This window comes from Poecile atricapillus, chromosome 9, assembly GCF_030490865.1.
Source record: "Poecile atricapillus isolate bPoeAtr1 chromosome 9, bPoeAtr1.hap1, whole genome shotgun sequence".
In the NCBI taxonomy this organism is placed as follows: domain Eukaryota; kingdom Metazoa; phylum Chordata; class Aves; order Passeriformes; family Paridae; genus Poecile; species Poecile atricapillus.
In genome coordinates this window covers 6,586,231-6,609,548 of record NC_081257.1, presented here as the reverse complement: position 1 = coordinate 6,609,548, position 23,318 = coordinate 6,586,231, and the positions used below count along the sequence as shown (strand labels likewise).

The following is a 23,318-nucleotide window of genomic DNA, read 5'->3' as shown; positions in this document are numbered from 1 at the left end:
TTTCTAATCTAAAAGTAAAGTGCTTCTCAGACATGAAAGGCTCTCCAAGTGCTCAAGGTGGTTGTTGCAGCCTCGTGGAGGGTGTTTCAATCCAGTGTGGGGCAGAAAGGGGACAAAGCTTAAAAGAAGTCAAAGTCTAGCTGGTATTTATGAAGTAATAACTAATAAAAAGAGTTAGAGCATTCTGTTAGGCCGCAGAATTCATCAGCTAAGCAACAGGCTTCTGTCCACAGTGCATTCCTCCTGAAAGAAAAGAGAATTGTCAGTCAGAGAGCTTCTCCAAGGGCTGCTCCAGAGGCGAGGGGCTGAGATTCCATCTCACAGAGGGCAGTGAGTCAACGTTTCCACTGCTGCAGCACAAACTCACCCAGAGATTCATTCTGCTCTCACCCTAAGGCCTGCTCTAGGCAGGGTTGTCCAGCTCTGGTCCCAGCCCGTCGTTGTGGTCAGTCCCACAAGGGCCAGCAGTGTTTCCTGGGCCAGCTGGAGCTGCCCATTTTCCAGGCAAGACGAGTGCTGAGCCCATGGGCTGAGCCTGCTGACAAGCAGAGCCTCCTGGGCGAGCTCAGCTCCCGCAGCTCCGCGCGCTGGAGTTTCCACACGGCGCTGCCAACCTCGCGGGCTCTGCACCCAGAGGAACCCGGGGCTGCTGAAAGATTTGTGTCATCAAAAGGTGATTGTGATTTACCCAGGCTCCATGAGCTACCACAGCTCCAAGAGCTAACGCTTCTGAGGCAAACAGAGGTGTCTCTACAAACCCACTACAAATCCAACTGGGTTTTTAAGTGACCACGGTGTTGCTCTTTCTCTCCCTCAGCCATGTTAATATTATTAAGTTATTTTTTTCTTGTTTCCTCTCTTAGCACTGCTCCCTGGCAAGGATTGCGTGTAGCTCATGCTAAGAGATTCAGAATGACATGAAAATTGTTTGGAAATGGATGGTCTAGAGATTAGTAACAAGCTTCAGATTGATTCAGATGACTTTTGTTAAAAACTGCTGCTACTGCCTCAAAGACTGGGATCAATTCTGTTTGCACGAGTCAGAGAAATATTTTCAAAACGCACAACTCAGTAGAAAATGTAAATGTGATTCCTACAATTTGTAGGGTGTTTCTTTTATAATGCTGATTCAACAAAGGAATTCATTGTGATAGTTTATTTTCTTACAGCTGTATTTGTGTCCAAATATTTTATAATCATAAAGCTACCCTCTTGATATCAGTCAAAATAGACAATATATATTGATGTTGAAACAAGCTTTGTAGAAGACATTTTTTTTAAATCAGGCATGGGACTTTACATTTATTAGAAGGTGTTCACAAAAATAAGGGGAACATCATGCATATTCTTTGCAACTAAACCCAGTTATGGTTACAGTCTGGAAATAAATTCTTTAAATAGACATATGGAGATACAGTAGTACATATACACTCTATTTATGACATTTAGTGTACTGATAACTCCCAGCAATACATCAGAAGTCCACAACCAGCTGATGGAAGGATTGGATGAGGAGGAAGAAACTGCTTCAATTTCTCACATTATTTACGTGGCTTGACGAGAATGTCAGTGTGAGTGGCCTCCTGAATGGGGGAGGCAAGAACAAGTCAAGACCATACTTGTGCAGTACAAAACATTTACACACGAAATACACATGCATTGCAGGGCATTGGAAATGGGCAAAGCCAGGAGAAACCCATTCCTCAATGCTTTATTAACACAATTCTACAAAGGAGTCTCAAATAGGATTATATACTTCAGTCACAGTAAGGCCACAAAATTACAATGGATAAGGACCTTAGAATCGGACATTCTGTGGGAGCAATGGAACCCTTCCTTCTTTCCAGGCGTTTTTACGTGTTCCTGGATGGCATCTCCCTCACCAAAGTCCTCCTGCTATTTATTGTGTTTCTGTAGGTTTAACATATTGCTTGGTACAACAGTGAGCACAGTAGAGAAGGGTACTGGCACAGGGAGAACAAAACCTATGGGACATTCACGGCGGTGTCGGACTCGACCAGGTGGACACGAAGCTGCCTAATCAGAAAACAGACTAGCAAAGGACTTCCTCAGGTTCCGGATGGTCTCAGCTTTGGCCTCGTCTTCGTTCACGGACGACCTGAAGAAGGAGGACTCTGTGAAGCTGAAGGCGTTGGTCAAGGACTGCGACTTGCTGCAAGACACAAACACAACAAGTTCTGCATGGCCACGCTGTCCCCCAGCCTCCACCCCACGAACACCTGGGTCAGCGGTGAGAGGAGGGGAAATTGTCCCTGAGACTGGACAAAAATGGGCTTTTGCCACCAGCAAGAGTTATGTCCCACACAACCGTGCACCCCTGACTTGAGAGCAAGACTTGAGGATAATATTTCTTTCAAGGAACACACCGGGGTTTTGTTTCCTTTCTACAGATCTGAATTGGATGGTGTGAATTGGAGCCTTGAGGAAAATGTGGACCTGGCTACCAAATCCAAATCACAATCCAACAGGGGTGATTAATAATTGTGTTTTGGTGAGGCTGCAAACAGATGTGCACAGAGAAAAATCAGGTATTTTACAAGAGCTTGAATCCTAAATTGTAATGTGCTCTCCCTCTGTCTGGATGTATTGAACATCAGATCCTTCATAGAGGCTTAAAGACATTTTATATCTTTGAAAAAATACCTCAAATCAGATATATTTTCTCTTTTCTATAGGCAGTGCCTGGCAATGCTACTCCATTCTTAGTGCTATCATGTAACTCCTGTGTAAGTTCCCAAAAGCATGAAAAACATTACAAGGAAAACAAGAAGGAAAGTAGCTAAAGTTTAAAACTTTAACTCATGACTTGTCAGACAAAATAACATCTAAAAAATAGGCTTGAATTGAAATAGAGCACATTAAGGAGTAATCAGCTTTTTACAAAGACGTTCCTATGTTGGTAAAATGAGTTACCTGATTTCATTTTTTATCTCAGTACAATAGATTTCAGTTTTGGCTCTAGTAAAACTGAAGCACTTTCCTTATTCAGATTGTCTCAGACTCCTCACGGCTTGCAGCTTCTCTCCTTCTAAACTAATAATGTACAGCAAACAGTGCTGCAGGCGTTTTAGGTTTTTCATAAATTATAGTTGTGCTAATGAGAATAGACTGATAAATGTTTGTTTGTACTCACTGAAAGAGGGAGGGTGGGAAGCAGCACTTGACTTGATTAGTAACACAATAAGTAGCCTAATTAAATATTTATTCACAGATTAATAACATGTACATACAGGTTAGGTAACAGCATGTGGGTGAATACAAAGCATACACATGCAAATAGAGTTAATCCTACAGGCAGGAGATCTGAGCCTTGGTGTGGACCTAAAGCTGCTTCTGAAAGTTAGAAAGCTGCTCTTATTATGGCTTGCGTCTTAAAAACTTTCATTTCTCCTTTGTTATTTTATTTTCAAGCGAGACTCTTCCATTTGAAGAAGAGAAAAATGCATCTGGATGTGAACAAAAAGCTTGAAGGAGAAAGCTGGGAAGCAGCATGTGGCAGGATCCTCCTGTAACTGCTCTTGTCTGCTTTTCTTCAACGTCAGAAGTTAAGTTTCAAACTATAAACTGATTTCCGTCTTGCTTTTAAAAATCCACCTCTCTATTCTCCATCATCTTAAATGACGGATGAATCAATTTGGGGTTTATGATTAAAAAACAGAATAAAGAAATACATTGTCCCAGGGAGGCAAGGAAAATATTGTCCTCTTTGCACTGTGCCGTCATCCAGGATCTCTTTGGCACTGAGCTGGGCTCAGGGAGGACCCAGGGTTGTTTCCCACCGGTGTTAGCACAGGAGTGGGAGGAACAAGGGGATCTGTGTTCCTTGGAGGAAACAAAGACTCCGTGCAGGTCTTTGTACATACCAGACTAAGGAGATGTGTCTGAGGTTCTCCTGGCAATGTCAGGGCTGCTGTGCTGGAAAACTGCACACCTCTGCTGATGCTTCCCTGAGGTTTCTGTTGGCTGGGTTTGAGCTCTGAGGGGGGATTTTTCCGTATTCCTTACTGGGTGCAAATCAGTAAGGAATCTTCCAGAAGTGGGACAACCATTCTTTAAATTATTTTTTTTGAGTTTTGTGCAGCCTTCTTTGGGCAGGGCTTGAGCACTCAGGCAGCGCCACTGCACAGCCAAGGGCAGAATAAAGAACCAATTTGGCAGCCACTGTCCAACATTATCCAGCCGGGATTGTGCCTTTGGAAACAGGAATTTGTTGTCTCAGTGACTGCAAGGTTAAAAGTTGAACGAGATAAGACTTCCTCTTGGAGGGCAGGCTGACAGCACACCCAGCCCGTGAGTCAGTGGCACCAAAAGGAGGAAACAAAGACAAGAAAGATGATGCTTTTTCAGACCTGGCTGGGGCAGAAATTGTGCAACGGGCAGACAGAACTCTGTGCGGCACTTAGGCTAGAACTAACGCTAGCGGCTTACTTTACCCCCATTACCAGGGATTAAACTTTTTGAACTATTTAACCTCATTTTCAACTTGGGAACAACACATTCATTTTCCCCCTGACTGTCAGAACACCCCCCAAATCCCAGTTACACAAAAGCTGCGCTGCGAGGAGAGAAGAAGAACGGATAAAGCGACGCTTACTTAAGCTGCGGATGCGACTGAGGCTTCTGCTGTGGCGCAGGCTGTGGCTCTGGCTGGGGCTGTGGCTGTGGCTCTGCTTCCTTTGATAACCTGGAGCTGGGAGGACCTTGGGCCTGGGGCCGTGGCTGCTGGGTGGTGGGTCCGGGCGGGCGCTGGGGCTGCGAGGCTGCGGGCTTTGCTGCCTGCCCCGCGGGGAACACGCGCTGGGGCTGCAATGGCTCCTGGCTTTGGGATTGCATTCCTTGGGGATGCACTGGGCCCCCTAGGTTCAGTACAAGAAAAACTTCATCATGTTATCGTTGCAAAGAGGCCTTATTCAGACTTCATATCCAACACTTTAAAATCACCCTCTGCAATGTGATTAACTCTACTTTTGAGGCAAAAGGCTACTCCCGTGTGCTCGCATGGAGGCAATAGCACTATTCACACTCATTAGGAACCTGCTTGGAGCCCCCATGAATCAGCCTTAAAATTGCTAAATAGCACCCAATTTATCCCAGGTACTGACTTCAAACCAAATCAATGGAGTTACACCCAGAATAGCTTTGGCCCAAGTCAAGGAGAGGCTGTGAGGTAACACAGTAGTAATATCTAATTCAGCAAGACATTCACTATTTTCTGTGTAGTTATTGCAGTTTTCTTCCTCCATAGTCTTAAAATCATTTCTGTAATATTCCTCTTAGATTCACTCTTACAGCAGTAAAACAATCTCATGCTGAAATTTTCTGGCTAGTTGAAAGTATTTTCATAACTTACTTAACCCCTTAGTGAGATATGTCAAGAACATTACAAGAAACACAAGAAAGTCACTATTAACTCTTTACCAGGAAGGCTCTTTACTGGCAAACTACTGCAGGAAGTGTGAAACTACAACGTGCAGGAGAGACTCAGGCTGTGAAATCCATGGCTGAAAGGAGCTACAGCATCATCCAGTGGGGTTTTTTTCCTGCTTTCTGACTGAAATAATGCTGTGTCAGACATCAGGGCTTGCTGCTTGTATCTCAGCTCCCAGGTCTGACTGGGGTTTCCTGGGCTCATGGTTGTTATAACTCAATTTTAACCTTTGCATATGAAAATGCACTCAGGGCATCAGACTTGAGGGGAGAAAGGATGGGATGACATTCTGAGTATTTGTATAATGCTTCACTCAGGATAGGAGCTGTTGTAAATATCACAGAACATAACTGGAGCTAGACCTTCTGGATACCTGGGAACTCTTAGTCTTGCACAGATATTTAGTGCAAGTAAAACACTTATTCTGCTCAGGTCTCTAAAAGCAAACCTTCATCTCTAGATGTACTGCTGCAATACGTTATTTTTCTTTGTTTTAAGACTGCTTTTATGGTTAACTTTCCCCTCACTGCACGAATTTCAGTGTGTGTGTGTGAGGACAGCACGTGCTAATGCCTCAGTGAGTTTTAACACAGTTGTAGCAGTGTGTTGTGGTGTAGAAAGATAAATAGCACGTACTGAATGTTAAGGAATGTGCCTTCATTGTTTATTAATTTGAACCACTTTTGTAGGAAATATTTGAAGGTGATAACATGGTCTTGCAACATCTTAATAAGGAGCCTTTTCTTATTAGTCTCCTTTCACTCAATATTGAAAACCAGAAAGGTTTCTTTCCCCCACTTGTATGTACAGGCTTGAATGCCAGAAACTTTACACTGAAGACAGATATAACTTTCTTTTATTGCACATTAAGCTGTACAAGAGATTTCACATAAAAGATATACTGCTGTCACATTTCCAGCGTTTGCTCACTTTCTTGCAGCTGGGTTGTACAAAAGGCAACAATCATGAAAGAAACTTTTACCAAAAATAACTCAACAGAACTGAACATTAAGCCTACACTGTAAAACATCTGTTCCCTGTTACCCACAATATTGCACCTAAGCATGCTGACATGCAGAGAGACATCTTGGCTTGTTTCTTGGCTGTGGGATGTAGGAATTGTGTGTGCCCCTGCGAATCCTTCCCAGGGAACAGGCTGGAATCCTGTCTGAGACAGCCCAGGTCTTCCACACACACACACAACACACAACGCACAAATGTCGTGTGAAAAGCACTTGTGAATACTGGCACTACTCCATGCAAAAAATACCAACTGCTCAAAAGGAAAATCAGTCATCAGATTCAGCTCTCCACCCCAGGGCAGTATGGTTTGTTCTCTTTTAGGGTGTCTGGAGGAAAGGGTTTGTGAACCTGATTTCTGGGTGGAATTTCCTTGATATAGAACAAAATAGCCAATGCCATCGTTGGAATGATCACTGACCCAGACAAATGCTGATCACTAAAGCAAAATATTCATGTAATTTACTGATAAGTAGTAAACAGTAGCACTTACCACAAACATTTAAATAGCTAATAATGCATACCTTAATTCTCATCTCACCAGCCAGCTCATACAAATAAAAGAAACACTAAGAATGATGAGACTCACTGATAACTTTTTCCAGTGTTTGCAGGGAAAACAGACGTAGAACATCAGGCTGTTTTCCCTTTAAACATAATTGTTTGCACTAAACTAATGGCCACTACTCATCTTTGTACATATTCAAGATGAAAATTATAGTTTTGTGGCTCGCTTGCAACTCAGCTTTCTGGTATGCCAGCAGTGTGCAGCTTGTGATTCTAGGCTAGATTTCTCACAACAGATCGACTGCCTGCCCCTGGAGCTCTCATAGCATGGCATTAGAAATCGCTTATGTAAAAATCACAGAGAATTTACCTACAGAAAATCTAGCAGTTGTCAGGCACCTCAAGTCCTTTTTGCATGTTTGATGTCGAGCAGTTCTTAGAAACCCTATTTATGTGGATAACGTCGGGACTGGATTTTCTTTACAGCTCTCTGGATACTTGTAGGTGTAAAATAGGAGACCTGAGTTGGTAAAGAAAACCACTGACATTTTCTGTCTTGCATTTTCTATACCCAGGATCCTCAGCTGGTTAAAGGTACCTTGGTCTGCCATCCCCTCACTTCTCAGTATTTGCAATGAAATGAGCTCTTACAGGAAGTTTAACAGTCCTTGAGGTACTTCTCACCAAATAACCTGGGATTTAAATCTTAGGTAAGTATAAGATTTTTTGAAAGTATTTGCATTAGTTTTCATTAAAAATCTCCATAGATTACTAATTCAGAATGACAACAAAAGGTACTACTTAATTGAAATAGGATACATTAAATACTCACACTTTCACTGAGATATTGCACATAGGTGGCCCATTTACATAGCTTTGTAGCTAATAATTTAATGCAGAATTACTAAAAATATGAATACCAGTATGTAAAATAGAAGATATTTTAAATATTCCTTGGGAAGAACTGTATTTCATGGAGTCCCCGAAATAGCAGACTTCCACTCGCGTATAAGTAAAACTCAAAGGTTAATAAACTTTATAAAATTATAAATAAAAAGCCTCACTAGCAAATCCTAATCTAGACTTTTAAAAATATCTCTGGATCACCTACCTATCTGTCATGCACACGCACAGAAAAATAAAGGCTATGAGTACAGTGTGCACACACTCACAGAGTAAGCAAAGGGACGGGGGCTTTGCACCTCGGGGGATTTTACTGAACGATATCGAATACTCCAAAAATACTGTCTAACCATCCAGGATGTACAGTGGGCTCTAGAGAGGCACATTCTTTGTACACTGTTGACAGCAGCCCTGCAATCACAAGTTTTACAGAGGAAGGTTGGAAAGCATTACACGCACAGACAGGAACAAGGAAACAACCAGACGGGAGAGTTGACACTGCATAGAAAAAACACAGTCCAGGTCAGCACTGAAACAATGGCAAATCAAACAGAACTGGGATGCTTGCATTAGGATTGTTTGTTTCTTTGCTTTCAATTTGGTTTCTTTTTTTTTTTTTTTTAAATTGTTTTTTCACTTTTCATCTCTGTTTTAACCCTTGCTTTTGGTCTCATTTATCTAAGTAGCCTGGACTTGTTTTGGTCCTACTGCAACGCCATTACAGTCGAGAATGTACTGTAAACAACCTTGAGGTGGTGGTCGCTGAGGTGGGATTTTGTTTGGCTCTGGCTCCTTTAGTGATCCACTCTGGAAAATACATTTGAAAACAGAAGAGAAAAAAAAAATAATAAAAAAAATTAGAGTAGCTCGGTTTCAATTTTCCACTAATTTGTCTTTATTTTCATTAGAAAACTCTTTACTGCTAGGGCTGAACATATACTTTAAATTTATTCCAGATACCATTTTTTAATTTAGTTGCTGCCTGACATGATATATGAATCCTGGCCTAGGCCAAGGCTGAGCTCTTACAAAAACTGTTTTCCCTTTGCAGCATGTGATCAGGATGCAGGGAGTGCTTTCCCAACCTTACCTCCATTTGGGGAAGGACTTTATCCTCAGTTCCCAGCACCAGGAACCATTTTTTTTTTTTTGTATCTCAATGCTACTGTGCTCTTTTTTTTCTTTTTTTTTTTTTTTTTTAGGACAGACTGGATAGGAAATGGATTTCAACAGATACCTTTGTGTAATTTAAGAAATAATTTATTTTTAACAATGTTCACTTGTATCCAGAAGCGTTTGCACAGCAGGAGTTTTGCCAGTGACAGTTTCACTTTGATTTGCTGGCTGTAAGTGGGGAGGGAGGTGGGCTGCTCCAGCTTCACTGTTTTGCTAAGCAAAATGGAAGAAGAAAGCAAAAACCACAGACAAATAATAAAAATAATTGAAATGACTTCATGCTTCTCCATCTGACATGTTATTAGAAACACATGTAATACTTCACTTTTCAAAACAGGAGGTTTATTTGGCAGCATCCTTTTCACATGGATACTTGTGAAAGGAAAAGATGGGCCTGAACCAAAACCTTGGAGCAGAACACCCTCTGGGAACAGCATTTGAATCCAAACTGTGTCCTAGGCCCATCTCTAATATTTTGAAACGTGAAAGACGTTAAATCATTGGATGTAATAGCTTAGGATTTTTTTTTTTTAAGAATCCAGAAACCAAATTGCCATCTGTCAAGAGGAAAAAAACGCAGAATTTATTAAAGAGCAAATGCAAAATCAATTAAACGTGTTTCTTGCAGAGCTTACTGGGGTTTTTTTTCTGATAGAATTGTATTTGATCTCGCTCCTAGTGCTTTATTTACGGAATAAATCTTGCTCCCAGTGCTCTGAATTCCTGCCCAGCAATGCAGCTGTCGAGTTCCAAATGGCACAGCAGCTCTCCAGTGCATGCAGCTGCTGCAAGCTGCTGTGTCTGCTTTAGCTGCATAAACAAAAGGACACAGGGCAGCTCTAAAACTCTCATTATTCAGCATTACCAACCTGCAGGAGACCAAAGGAAGGGTAAAACCGATCCACACAAACTCTGCTCCTTGATTTACCTGACCCAGTTACACAGTTCCTGGTGAGCATCACTAAAGGGGTGAGCATAGGTAGAAAATAAGAAGATTTTGTGAGGCGGGAGGAAGCCACCAGAGAATGTCCCAGTGCTTCAGAGTGGGTTGGAGCCCTCTCTTTTTGTTTCCCTCCTTGCTCTGATTTTCAGAGCCTCAGGCAGGTGCCCCGCGCTCCCTGGGCACCTTCAGGGATCCGCGTATCCGCTCTGGAGAACGCGCTCCTGCATTCGCACCAGGAGCTCCGTGGGGAGCAGGGCAATCAGCCCGGAGTGGGAAGCTGAGAAGGAGCCCTGGAGGAGCAGCTCCTGCCCTGTCCCAGAGCTGGGATGCTCCTGGTACCCCTTGCTCTGCTCCCGGGGCACCGGGACGTGCACAGAGCTCCGGGAGGGAAACCTCTGAGATTGGGCCTTCAAGAACTGCATGAGTTCCTTCTGCAGGCCCAAACACACCACGTGGGTTTGTTAGAAAGCACACACCGTATCTTGTAATTATCATGATTGGCACATGATGAGCTCCCTACCCTTCCCAAGGGCCCCAGTCCAACCCAGGGCTCTCTGCAGTGGCACTGGGTGGCCAGGGAGGATATGAGCGTTATCCTTTTCCCACTCAGACAAAAGACTGTGTAGGTAAAAGTCGTGTTTTATTTAGAAACAGCTGGTGGTTTAAATTCACATCCACTTTAATGTCAGAGCAACATCTGCAGGGCTTCTGTCTGGCCAGTGCCTCGAGGCTGGAGCCAATCTGCCATTTGCACCGAAATGTTTCGGGTTTTATCACACCTTGCACTGACTCCACTCAGCAGCACCAGCCCTTTCGCAATCTGATATCTCTCATCTCACCAAGAAATGATTTTATCCTAAACAAAGCTCTCAATAAACATTATAGGAGCTCGCTAATTCTTCCCTCAGCTCTCCTGAGAGTTGAGAGCCTCGTGCATTTTCTGTTGAAGGTGCAGCTCCCCCTCTCCAGTCACTGACTGCAGCTGTCCTGATTTTACCACCCACGCATCCTTTTTTTTTATTATTTTTTTTCACCAGATATCACCTGGTGCTTCCAGGAACCTCACCCACACTCCAGGCCAATCACATGGGTATATTACTTTGGCTAATTAGCCAACCCACCCAGGCTGACCCAAAAAGTCTAATTAGCATTACATTCCTAATTGAGAAATCTTACTCATGGTTTTTCAATGGTCTGTAGTAATCCAGCCCTTTTCAAGAGCCTTTCTTTCAGACAGTCAGAAACCTTGATACTTGATATTAAAGGCAGGCTTTGAACCAGCCTTGTTTGCTGCCCTGAGCCAAGACCTTTAATAAAACCCAGGCTCCTTCTGGAACATCACTTGTTGGCAAATGAGCTGCAGACTGCTCTTCTCACCTCTGCAAGGTGGTGCCAGAGCAGTTGTGGGAGCTCCTCTCTGAGCAGAGCTGCTGGACCAGACCTGTCCTGCAGATGGATTCACCCCTCTTGCTGATTTTCTGTCTTCCTTCACTGCCCAGCCCACAAGTTCACCCTCCTACCACCTTCTTGTAGCACAAACATGTCCTGTGCTGCACCTCTGATCTGCAACAGGCTGGCTTCAAACACTGCAGGGATCCAGGGTCAAATGCAGGATTTCACCATATAAAATGGCCCTGCACAGGTCCTCATTTGGATGCTCAGGGCTAAAGAACAGAATCAGTGGTACAGGAGTGTGCTTGGGGTGGTTTAGGACCTAAAGAACAGGATCAATGGCACAGGAGTGTGCTTGGGGTGGTTTAGGATTACCTGAGTGAGACACAGTAGCTGGTGGCAGGAGGAGGAGGAGCCCCTTTGGTTTTCATTTTGTGCCACACAATTTTCACATCCCACCCAAATTCCCAAGGAGAAGGGGTTGCTGGGACATTCTCTAGGGCTGCCTAAAGGAGCTCTCCTGCCCAAAGGGGTTTGCTGTTTTTATAAGTGCCCCCCAAAAATACACCTTCACCTGGGGAAGCCTCCAAGGCACATGAATGCTGCAAATCCACTCCAGGGATTTCTCAGCTCTGGAGAGAACGAGTGAGGATTTGGCTGCATAATGACCTTTAGGAATATTGGCTAATTACAGTCAGAGACAAACCCCACTCCTTATCTAGAGTATAAACGTCTCTAGATGTCCCTGTGGCACTTCCTTTCCACACTTAACCTGAAACTGTCTCCTTAGGGTTTTAGGGGTAGAACTGGCAGAAAAAGCTGTTTATTCTTCAAATAAGTTGTGTTAGAATTTGATCATGGCATTACTTCTTATTCTACCTTTCTATATATGCAGATTGGATTCACAGACACTTGAATTTTGAACAGTCTGAAGAATGTTGAAATGGGTGGGAGCAAAAGCAGCAACTTGGCAGGGAAATAGCCCTTGGGCAAAAGAGATGCTAAACAGAGTCCCAGCAAAAATTGATTTTGATTTGGCTGAGGCTGAAGACTTTGTGAACTGCAGTTGGAGCACGTAGAGTTGTTTTTGGGTCTCGATTGGTTTTCTTTGTAATGCAAGGACAGGAGCTTTTCATAGGTATTTCAATATTTGAGGGGAAAGCCATGTTTTTCAGGTCAAGAAGGAGAGGGATCAATTGAGAGTTGCCAAAATATGAGCTGAGTTAGAGCTCGTAAAGGAACAGGAGTAAATAGTAAAACACTTAAGTAACAGGAGAAGTAAGAAAAAAGGTGAGTGTTAAGGAGAGAGGTCATTGAGAGAGTTTAAGTGGAGAGTAAATAGTAAATGAATGCTTGAAGTGTTATAGATTATGATAAACACAGGAGCAAGGGCAAGATGGCAGGTGGGATAAAAACTAAAAATGAGATGCAGGTAAAAATGAAACATTCTTCATCTCAGAAATGAAAACCAGCTGACTCATGGAATACAGAATTCCATACCAGACCTCTCTCTCCAAGTTGGGAATGGCTGAACTACACTGGACAAGATAAAGCACTAACGCTACACTGAGGGCAAAGATGTGGCTGCTGAGGAAAAAAGCAGTTATTGAACAAAAAATACTGGGAAGGACCTTAGTGGGATGCAGAACTTGAGTAGATTATTAATTAATTAATTGGCACAAAAAAAGTAGGTGTAGATGATACAGAGGTGGAAGACTGTGAGGGCAAAATATTCTAAAGAAAGAAGGAAACTGATCAGTGGAGTTAAAACAAAAATAAAATAAGAAATTTTGGACTAATGACATAAATCTGTCACCAAGGCAGACCTCACTCACTAATTGAAATGGAATGGGAAAGATTTGTGCAGTGAAAACCCCAAAATCTCATCACAGCTCAGTGCAGCCTTTGGAAGAACCGTCCTGCTTACTTTACTAAAATCAAGGGGTTTTATAAACAGAAAGTGGGGGCAGAAACCAAGCCAAGGGACAATTCAAACCAAGAAGAAATGTGTATAAACTGAATAAAACTGGGCTGCAAATAAGCACATGCTGTATAATTTAGCAAAGCAGTGAAATCCTGAAATGGAGCATCCAAAAACACAAAACTTTTCAGGAACTTGTTGCTTCCTGCTTTATCCCTTCAGTGTTCAGCGTGGCTGGGGCTGGTTCAGACCTTGCCCTGCTCCAGGTGACTCTGGCTCAGGTGATGCACCTGCCCCGTGGTGTGGCACTGAACAGAACTATAAAGATATTGCTATTTGCTGATTTTTATATTCCTGTGGCCTGAGAGAAACGGTGACAGCTCCAACGGAGAGATGAGTTTTGAAAATTCACCTTCCTGTTGCAAGGGGGGCAGCAAGAGGAGAGTTCTCGCCTGCTTTTTACTCATTTTGATTTTGCACATCTCCAGCCTTGCCCTTCTGCACTCAGGGAATCTGTGTGGAAAACACACTCAGCAAAAATGGGGCCAGCCTGGGCTTTCTTCACCTTGGAGTTGTGATAAAGAATTCAAAACTTGGAGCAGCTTTTGTTGTTGCCCAACAAACTTTCCAAAGAACCTTTGCAAAACCTGTCAGAGTCTTCCCCTGAATGGGTGGAAGTGACTGCTCAGAGCAGAAAACAAGCTAAACAGTGAGATTTTTACTTAAAATTGCATTTTAAAATGCTCTGAAAAGGTTTTTTTTTTTAAACATTAAAGAGTATTCTAAGTTTGATTTCATAGGCTGTGCTCCATTGCTAGATAACTCATTACTTCCCAAACAACAGCTTCCTTCTTGAATATTTTTACACAAGGTCTTTAAAATCATAAAATCCTAGAATGCTTTGGATTAGAAGGGACTTTAAAAATCACTTTTTTTCCAGCTCCACCTGGGCAGGGATGCTCCCAGCAGAGCAGGTGGTTTGGGGAAGGTGAGAACCACAGCAGGAGCTCAGTGCTGCTCTCATGGGTGCTCCAGCGTTTCCCCTGAGATGCTGGAACAGCTGAATTCCCACTGTCCATCCCAGCCCTATTTTCTGTTATTCTGCTGAACAAAAAATAACCCCACCTCTCATTTTGATCAGGTTTCCAGAGAAGTAGGATGTCAAGTTATGAGGGAAAATGAATTTCTGAAGTACCAGCAGTTATCAAAGATTTCTGCTTCCTTCCACAGCCAGGCAATAATTGCAATGGACAAGGATGCTTTTTCTATTTCTTCTTCAGCTCTTTTACTGCTTGAAGATATCAGATTTCCACTCGTGCTTTTGGAGCAGGGAACATTCAAAGCACGCAGCTTTCAGGCAGCTCTTCCCAGGGAAAGGATTCCCCGCAGGCAGGGAGGGAATGCAGAGTCTGGGATGGCAGCGAGCTCCCCCGTGTGCTGACACTGGTGTCAGGGGAGTGTGGAGCACGGAAAGAGCTCACAGGCGTGGAAAAGCAGGGAAAAGGGTTCAGGAGGTGCAGGAGAACATCCTGGGACTGGCAAGGTGAATTTCCTCTCCTCTTTCCCAGTGTGCAGAGGAACATCCACATTCACTGTGGATAAAATGGGGTCTGATGGTGCCAGAATCCCGTGCTGAGGGTTGGAGTTGTAGGGAAGGTTTTGAGCCCAGGGGGTGAGCAGCATTTTGGGTGATGCTGTGCTGTGTCTGCTCCTCCAGTTTTAACAAAAAGAAAGTTATTTTTATGACTATTTTGAAATATGTGGAGGCAAGCAGTCCTTGAGTGAACAGGAGGAGCTTGAAGTCTGCAGAAGTTCACTGTGAGCCACAGATCCATCGTTACCGGATCCATCCGGAGCTGAAATTTATCCCTGGAAATGAGAGGCTGGAAAAAAAGATGATGGAGCAGCCTCAAGCCCAGTCTGAGAACCCCCATTTTGTGTTTTTTGGGGTCACAGAGCCCTGCAGTGGGAGGGGGCACAGAAAAGAGGTGCTGGGAGAGACGCCTGAGCTCTCCCCAAATTAAACTGAATTTCGGGGTTCTGCCAAGAGCCAAGGCCAACATCCACTCCCAGCTTCTCTTCTCACTCCTCGTGCTGCTGCTGCTGTCCTCAGGACCCTCTGCAGCCTGGGGGGCTGCTCTGAGCTCTCAAAAACTCTCTGCTAGAACTTGAAATACCCTGGAGGAGCATTTTGAAGCAGCTGAAGACAATTTTGCTCTGCTGGCAGCTCCAGAAGTCCATGCCCACATTCCAGAGCTGGAAGTGTGTCCAGTGTGAGAGCTGCTTTATTTTCTTCTTCTTTTTCTTTCTTTCTTTTTTTTTTTTTTTGTACAAGTCAAGGAAATCAGTTGAAAAGGAGCTGCTCTGGGATTGGATTCTTCCATAATTTCTCGTGGTGCTTCTCCTTGTTTAAAGATTTTGACACACATGGCCCTTATTGAAAAGAAACTGTGGGATTTCTGGGGAGAGGGGCAGAATTCCTGCAAGTTAAACAGGGAGAAAAGCCAACCCCCTCTGCTTAACAGAGTTTGATTTAAAGGTCAGAGAAATCAAACAGAAAAGTCAAGTGGAGACAGGGAATAATAACAGGAAAAAATAGAGAGGAAACCTCCACCACAGTGGGGCAAGGAAGGGAGACCAAGGAAAAGCCTCCAAAAAAAAAAAGATATTTCTGTTAGGTTCAGCTTAAATAAACAAAATCAGAGAGTAAAAAAAGATGAGAACTAAGATTAAACAGAAATCAGAAGGATGTTATATGAGATAGTTATTACAGCACTAAGACAGAACAGAGAGGTGCAGCCTGGGCTGTCCTGTCCTGTTTGTGTGTGACAGATTTTCCCTGCTCTGGAGCTGGGGTTTCACCACTTCCCTCGCTCCGATTTGGAAAAGGATGGGCTTTGCTCGCCCATGGAATTCTTGCAGTTTCCCAAAATGATGCCTGTGGGACTGAAAAGCTGCTCATCACAGAGGTCTGCACCAAGAACAGACAGGCCACTCCATCGTGCTGGGCTCAGGGTCAATTTAAACCCCAAATATTTCCTTTTTTCTTGAGGGGAGGGACCTGGAGTGTCAGAATTCCCAACAGCACTGGCAGGTTGGGAGAGGATCAGGAGATCATCTGGCAGGAGGTAATAAAAGCTAGGAAAATTATCATTTTGTTGTGTGAATGAAGAAAAATAGAGAATATCGCTATTGTTAATTATTATTATTATTAATAATATCACTTATATTGTTATTTCTATTCCATTCTATTCTATTCTATTCTATTCTATTCTATTCTATTCTATTCTATTCTATTCTATTCTATTCTATTCTATTCTATTCTATTCTATTCTATTCTATTCTATTCTATTCTATTCTATTCTATTCTATTCTATTCTATTCTATTCTATTCTATTATATTATATTATATTATATTATATTATATTACATTACATTACATTATATTACATTACATTATATTACATTACATTATATTTTTATATTTTATTATATATTACTATTATATTATTATATTATTTTTATTAATAGAGAATATTTTTATTATGTTAAAGAGAAATGTGGAAAAGTATCTATTAAGTACAATACTTGGGTTTTTTTTTCAGTTTTACCAGAGCTTTGTGGCTTTCTGAATTAAAAAATCAGCGTTAAGGCTGGAGAACAAATTTTTATCTTAACAAGCTTTTGTTGGCTTTTTTGCAGAAATAATTTATTTTTCAGGTGTGCTGCTGGTGATAAGCATTCAATATAGAGTACTCAGAAATTAAAAATAAAATAAAATAAATCAGGGTACATGCAGAAAGCTTTATTTTATTTGGACAAATTCCTGTTGATGTCAGTAGAAATTTATAATAATATAATATAATATAGAATAATATTATTTTATTATAATATTATTATAAATAATATAATATAACTAATATAATATAACTAATATAACTAATATAATATAATATAATATAATATAATATAATATAATATAATATAATATAATATAATATAATATAATATAATATAATATAATATAATATAATATAATAGATATTTAAATATAATAGATATTTAAATATAATAGATATTTAAATATAATAGATATTTAATATAAGACCTTTAGTGTATTGTTCTATAATTTAAAGGATATCAGATCCCTTCAGAAGGGGATTCTTGGTGATTTCTTGGCACACTGAACCAAGCTGAGCAGGATAAGCATTATCAGTGCTTTGATTAAATCAAAAATATATTTTTATAAATGTATAAATGTAAATATATATATATATATGCATGGATACATTTCTGTATGCATTTATGATTAAATCACCCTCCTTTCATGGACACACCTAAAACCCCAGAGTGTTTGTACAGATTTATCCCCATAAATAAATAAATTTTATTTATTTTGTAAATAAATGTCTAAATAATCTTAATAAATAAATAAATAATAAAGAATAAAATCATGAAGAAATAATTTGTTTGTAAATAATTTTAGAATTCAATACATTTTATTTATTTTCTGGGACCTGTGTTCAGTGGGAGGCTCAAGAGCAGCTCCTGAGCCTCCCTTGGCTCTCACTCCACCTGCTGGTGCAGGAGCTCAGGGAGGATTTGAAACCAATTATTTTCACTTTCACCATCACTTTGGCAGCAAAATTCCTGCTCACTTATTTATATCTTGTGTCCTTCTCGATATTAAAGGTTTTTGGGTTTATTTTCCAGCATGAACTTTGGGGTTTTGATATATTGCAATACCTGCATGTGGAGTTCAAATGTTTTAAAATAAATTAAACTTTGTTAAAGAAATGGGAGCTGTTTTAAATACATGAACTGCTCATCCAGCAGCTCCAGCTGAGTCCTGCCTCTGTTGTAGCCTCAGAATTATTATTATACTACTATTATTATTATTAGTAGTAGTAGTAGTAGAAGTAGTAGTAGTAGTAGTAGTATATTTTTATTTTAATTTTTATTTTAATTTTTATTTTAATTTTTATTTTCATTTTAATTTTTATTTTCATTTTCATTTTTATTTTTATTTTCATTTTTATTTTATTTTTATTTTTATTTTTATTTTCATTTTTATTTTCATTTTTATTTTTATTTTTATTTTTATTTTTATTTTCATTTTAATTTTTATTTTTATTTTTATTTTTATTTTTATTTTTGTTTTTATTTTTATTTTTATTTTTATTTTTATTTTTATTTTTATTTTTATTTTTATTTTTATTTTTATTTTTATTTTTATTTTTATTTTTATTTTTTTAGTTTTTATTTTCATTTTTATTTTCATTTTTATAATAATTGTGATAAATAATATTTGGAACTGTGCCCCAAATGTCGCCTTTTACAAAGATATGGTGAGCTCGGGCTCCTACTTGTTTATTTTCTGCTGCTTTTCTTAATTCCCTGTTTTTATATTGGGATCTAAAAGAGGAACAGCTGTTCTTATATTTTTAATGACATAAAAACTGAGAGTTTTAAAACCCCTTTTGATTCAAATAAGCACACACAGATAAACATTACATTATATATATGTATATATATATATATTTATACACGGTTATAAATGTGCACTTAAGGCAGCCTATAAAAATCTATTCCTTATTAAAATAATAATTAAAAAAAGAAGGAAATGCATTACAATAACGTGATGAAAAATTTTCAAGCATGGAGCATTTCTGATTTATAAAAAACACAGAAAAACGGATTTTTAATGTGATCCAGCTTATGGAATAGAACACAATTCCTCGAATAATAAATTCTGGATAAATCCCCAAGTCAGTTATTCCAGGAGAGAAGCCACAAGGTGTCGCTGGGATGCAAAAAAACCAAAATACTGCAGTAAAGGGGCACCACCTCCAGCAAAAATGGAATTTCAGAATGGCTTTTGATGTGAAGAACCTTTGGAATGTGTTGCATTTCAGGCTGGGTGATTTCTGTGCCCCAGCAATATTTTTCTTTGCTCTTTGTGAGTTTTGATGCCGATGTTTTAGATTCTCGACCAATATATTTAGGAAGGCATCCACAAGAACCCTGTAATTTTAATAATTTTTAATTTTGTAATTTTGTAATTTTGTAATGTAATTATTAATAAAATTTTAATCCTGTGTTTTAATAAAAAATGTAATTTATCTTACCCACGACTATGATTTAAAAGGATTTTTATGGACAGTGGACTAATGCTGAATTCTCCATTTCCACATAATTCCATCCTAATTAAATGTGTTCTCTTTAGCTAAGATCCAGCCACATAACTGCAAGTTCTGGTCATCATAAAAAATTCAGTGATTGGAAGCAAATTGCTGCTCATCATAAGTAGTTTCCTTTAAAAAAATCCCATGAAAGCCAAGAGATGAGAGGTGACAGAACTGTGACTACTCCTATGGAAATCCAGGAATAGGGAATTTGCTGATGGATTCATTTTCTCTCTGGAATTTACACTTTTTGTTCTTTACATTATGTCCACATGTGGTTCAATTTGGTCTTTGGACAAGGAACAATAAAACTGGATAAACTACATCACATAAAGGGTCAGGGAATGGAGAATAAACTGATTTTCTAACTGGTTTATTAGCATTGGATAAACTACATCATGTAAAGGGTCAGGCAATGGAGAATAAACTGATTTTCTAACTGGTTTATTAGTACTGGATAAACTACATCACATAAAGGGTCAGGGAATGGAGAATAAACTGATTTTATAACTGGTTTATTAGTACTGGATAAACTACATCACATAAAGGGTCAGGGAATGGAGAATAAACTGATTTTCTAACTGGTTTATTAGCATTGGATAAACTACATCATGTAAAGGGTCAGGGAATGGAGAATAAACTGATTTTATAACTGGTTTATTAGAACTGGATAATCATGTAAAGGGTCAGGGAATGGAGAATAAACTGATTTTCTAACTGGTTTATTAGCACTGGATAAACTACATCACATAAAGGGTCAGGGAATGGAGAATAAACTGATTTTATAACTGGTTTATTAGCATTGGATAAACTACATCATGTAAAGGGTCAGGGAATGGAGAATAAACTGATTTTCTAACTGGTTTATTAGCACAGGATAAACTACATCATGTAAAGGGTCAGGGAATGGAGAATAAACTGATTTTATAACTGGTTTATTAGCACAGGATAATCATGTAAAGGGTCAGGGAATGGAGAATAAACTGATTTTATAACTGATTTATTAGCACTGGATAAACTACATCACATAAAGGGTCAGGCAATGGAGAATAAACTGATTTTAAAACTCCTTTTGCCACTCTTTTGGCACCAAACAGAACCAGGATGTAGCTGGGGATGCTCTGCTCTTTGTGGTGTCATCATATCATGGATATTGTGCCTCTGGAGCACAAATTCCTTCCTTCTTTCCTTCCATTGAGGAAATAAATTCCTTTTTCATTCATGGACAGTGCAACAGGACTGAATGAACATTTCCCTAACAGGATTTCCCTCACTCACATGCCCATAAATATTTGCATTTTATGGTAATTCTCATGGACAATGTCATTTTCTCTGCAGAATTTCCTGCACCAAAATTCACCTCAGGATCTGACAGGCAGCTCAGAGTTGTTTGAGCATTTTTATTGTTTTATACACAACTGGAAGGGTCAAGGAAGGAGCCTGATGCAGCCTGCACTGAGCCAGCTTCACTGGCTAGTTTAACTTATTTTCTTGATTTTTTAGGAAAAAATTGAAAGAGGCTTCTCTAAAGATCTGTCAAAAGTAGTCAAAGAGGTTAGAAAATATGGAAATTTAAATTTCCACAGTTTTATTGCCTGCAACAAGAGCAGGTTTGTTTATGGAAAATTTTAAATCATATTCCTAGATGAAGTTCTATTTTCAGCATGGTTTGGGGTAAAACAAACTATCATGATTTAAATAATGGAAACAACTTCATTTTTGAAGGATTTTCTTTTTACCACGTCAGGTAGAATTTCTGAGTCCAAGTCTACTCCTGCCCAACTTCTCTGCCCTCTGTGCACCAGCAGAGCTTGCTACAGAGTCTGGACAAGAGTTTGCAGATAAACAAACAGGCAATGTACAAAACATATTAAAAAAATATTATATGTATTTATTTATGTATGTATTTTTATATATTATATATAAAATATATTTGTATATATTTATATATTTAAAAAATAAAATATTTTAAATATTTAAAATAGATGTTTTAAAATTTGTATTTAAATATATATATATGTATTTAAAATATATATATATTTTAAAAATCTCCCCATTCATATAGCTCTGGTTTAATGGGTTTAACAATCCCAGGACCTGCCCCTGTGAGTTTCCCTTTGGAATTTGCTCCCCCTGGCACCGTGACAGGGAGAGCTTTGCCAGCCTTCAGAGCCCTGCAGGGCCAACCATCCCCACCAGTGCTAAACAAAGGCTGATTTTCTCAATCATTGATTGGTTTTCTGATGGATGCTTAATTAGAGTGGGGCTGACCACTGTGGGCATTTCTAAATTGAGGCATGATTTTATGTACAATCCAACCCAGTGCTACAGCCTGGACTAAAATATTAAAAAAATATTAAGAATATTAATTATTATTAAAATTATTAATTATTAAACATTAAAACCCCACAGATAATAAAGAAATTGAGAGCATGGCCTGTCTGGAGCTCTATTATTGACCAGAGGCTGCTCATTTAAAAGTAGCAAAACTCAGTAATTCCTCTTTGATATCTCCAGTGCTTTGGTTTCTCCACAGGCACAGAGTTGATTGGGATAAATTAATTAGTGGATTTGCATTTAGTGTGGCCTGTAGAAGTGAACAGTGTCCCCCTGCCTTGCAGATGAACTTGGTGTTTCTCAAGAATAAGAAATAATTTCTCCCATTAGAAAAGGACTGTTCAAAAGTGAAAGGGGCAGCTTTGTTTTATCAGACTGATTTTATTCTAAACCCAGCTAAAAATTAACTACACACGAGGAATTGTCTGTGCTAGATTCTACAAGTGTGTTTCATGATTTCCCCTTAAAGCTGGGAAGACTAAGGGGTCTTTGCAAATAGAACCTTTAGCAGAAAATCAGGTCCCCTTTACCTGCCCTGAACTGGTAGAACAAGGCCCATTTTGAGAGTCTGATTGACTGAGAGGAAAACTAACAGATATTGCAAATATTCTGAAGGAATGTCTCAGTTTTTCACAGCATTTTTTTGCTCAAGTGTGATTCCTAATGTAAGGATAGGCTAAGGAAAAGAAGATTAATGTGGAATAACATCTTATTGCCACCAGTAAGGGCTGAATCCTTCAGGAGAAACCTAAACTAAACAGGAACCTACCAGAATTCCACAAAATATTATCTCTGCATTCATCCAAAAGTCTTCTCTAACAGCAAAAACCTCTTTCCACAGACAGGCTGAGCAACAGCAATGGCTGAGGAATTTAGGAACCTTCTAAAAACGCTCCTTGGGTCCTGTTTTCATTCTGGACTCAGGTGGGCAGTTTTTGGGAATGCTTGGAAACTTTATTTCCATCCAACAAACAGCCAGTTCCTTTGGATGGCAGCAGTAACAGTAAATGCTCCTCCCCTGGGGCTGCTCTGAAATCCAGGACAGCCCACCCAAGACCGTGCAAATTTTTCCCTGAAATGTGAAATACCAAATGTGAATCCATTCATGTAACAGCGATATCTGTTACGACTTTAAATTTTGATTTATGTCGACTTGTGTTGACTGGATAACTCTAAACTGGACATTTTAATATCTGGATAATCTGTTGCTCCTAAAAGTAACTATTTTGGCCAAAGGTGATTTATTTTGTCCCCCTTCTTTCTTTCTCAGTGGCCTTTACAATGGACTTGAGTCATGTTGGATGGAAACTTCTCCATTGTATGTGGTTCTGTGGCTGAAACAATTTTGTGCTTAGTTTCAAGTGGCTGCAGCATAAATAGAAGCCACACCACTTATTTTTTTCATGTGGGATGGGGTATTTTTATATCTTAAAGCATGATGAGGTATTTGAAGAACAAATTAGTCACTCTGCCTCAAGAACTGGT

At 39.8% G+C, this 23,318-nt stretch overlaps 1 protein-coding gene across 1 annotated transcript in view; it reads right to left on the bottom strand.

The window, feature by feature from the left end:
* Positions 1-1,141: 1,141 nt before the first annotated feature.
* SYN2 (synapsin II) overlaps positions 1,142-23,318 on the bottom strand; it is a 160,508-nt gene continuing 138,331 nt past the window's right edge. The window contains exons 11-13 of the mRNA XM_058845281.1: positions 8,626-8,686; positions 4,616-4,877; positions 1,142-2,173 (exon numbers count right to left, since the gene is read on the bottom strand). Of these exons, the coding sequence (XP_058701264.1) occupies positions 2,038-2,173; positions 4,616-4,877; positions 8,626-8,686 (459 nt within the window). The 3' untranslated portion in view covers positions 1,142-2,037. The remainder of the gene's footprint in view (positions 2,174-4,615; positions 4,878-8,625; positions 8,687-23,318) is intronic.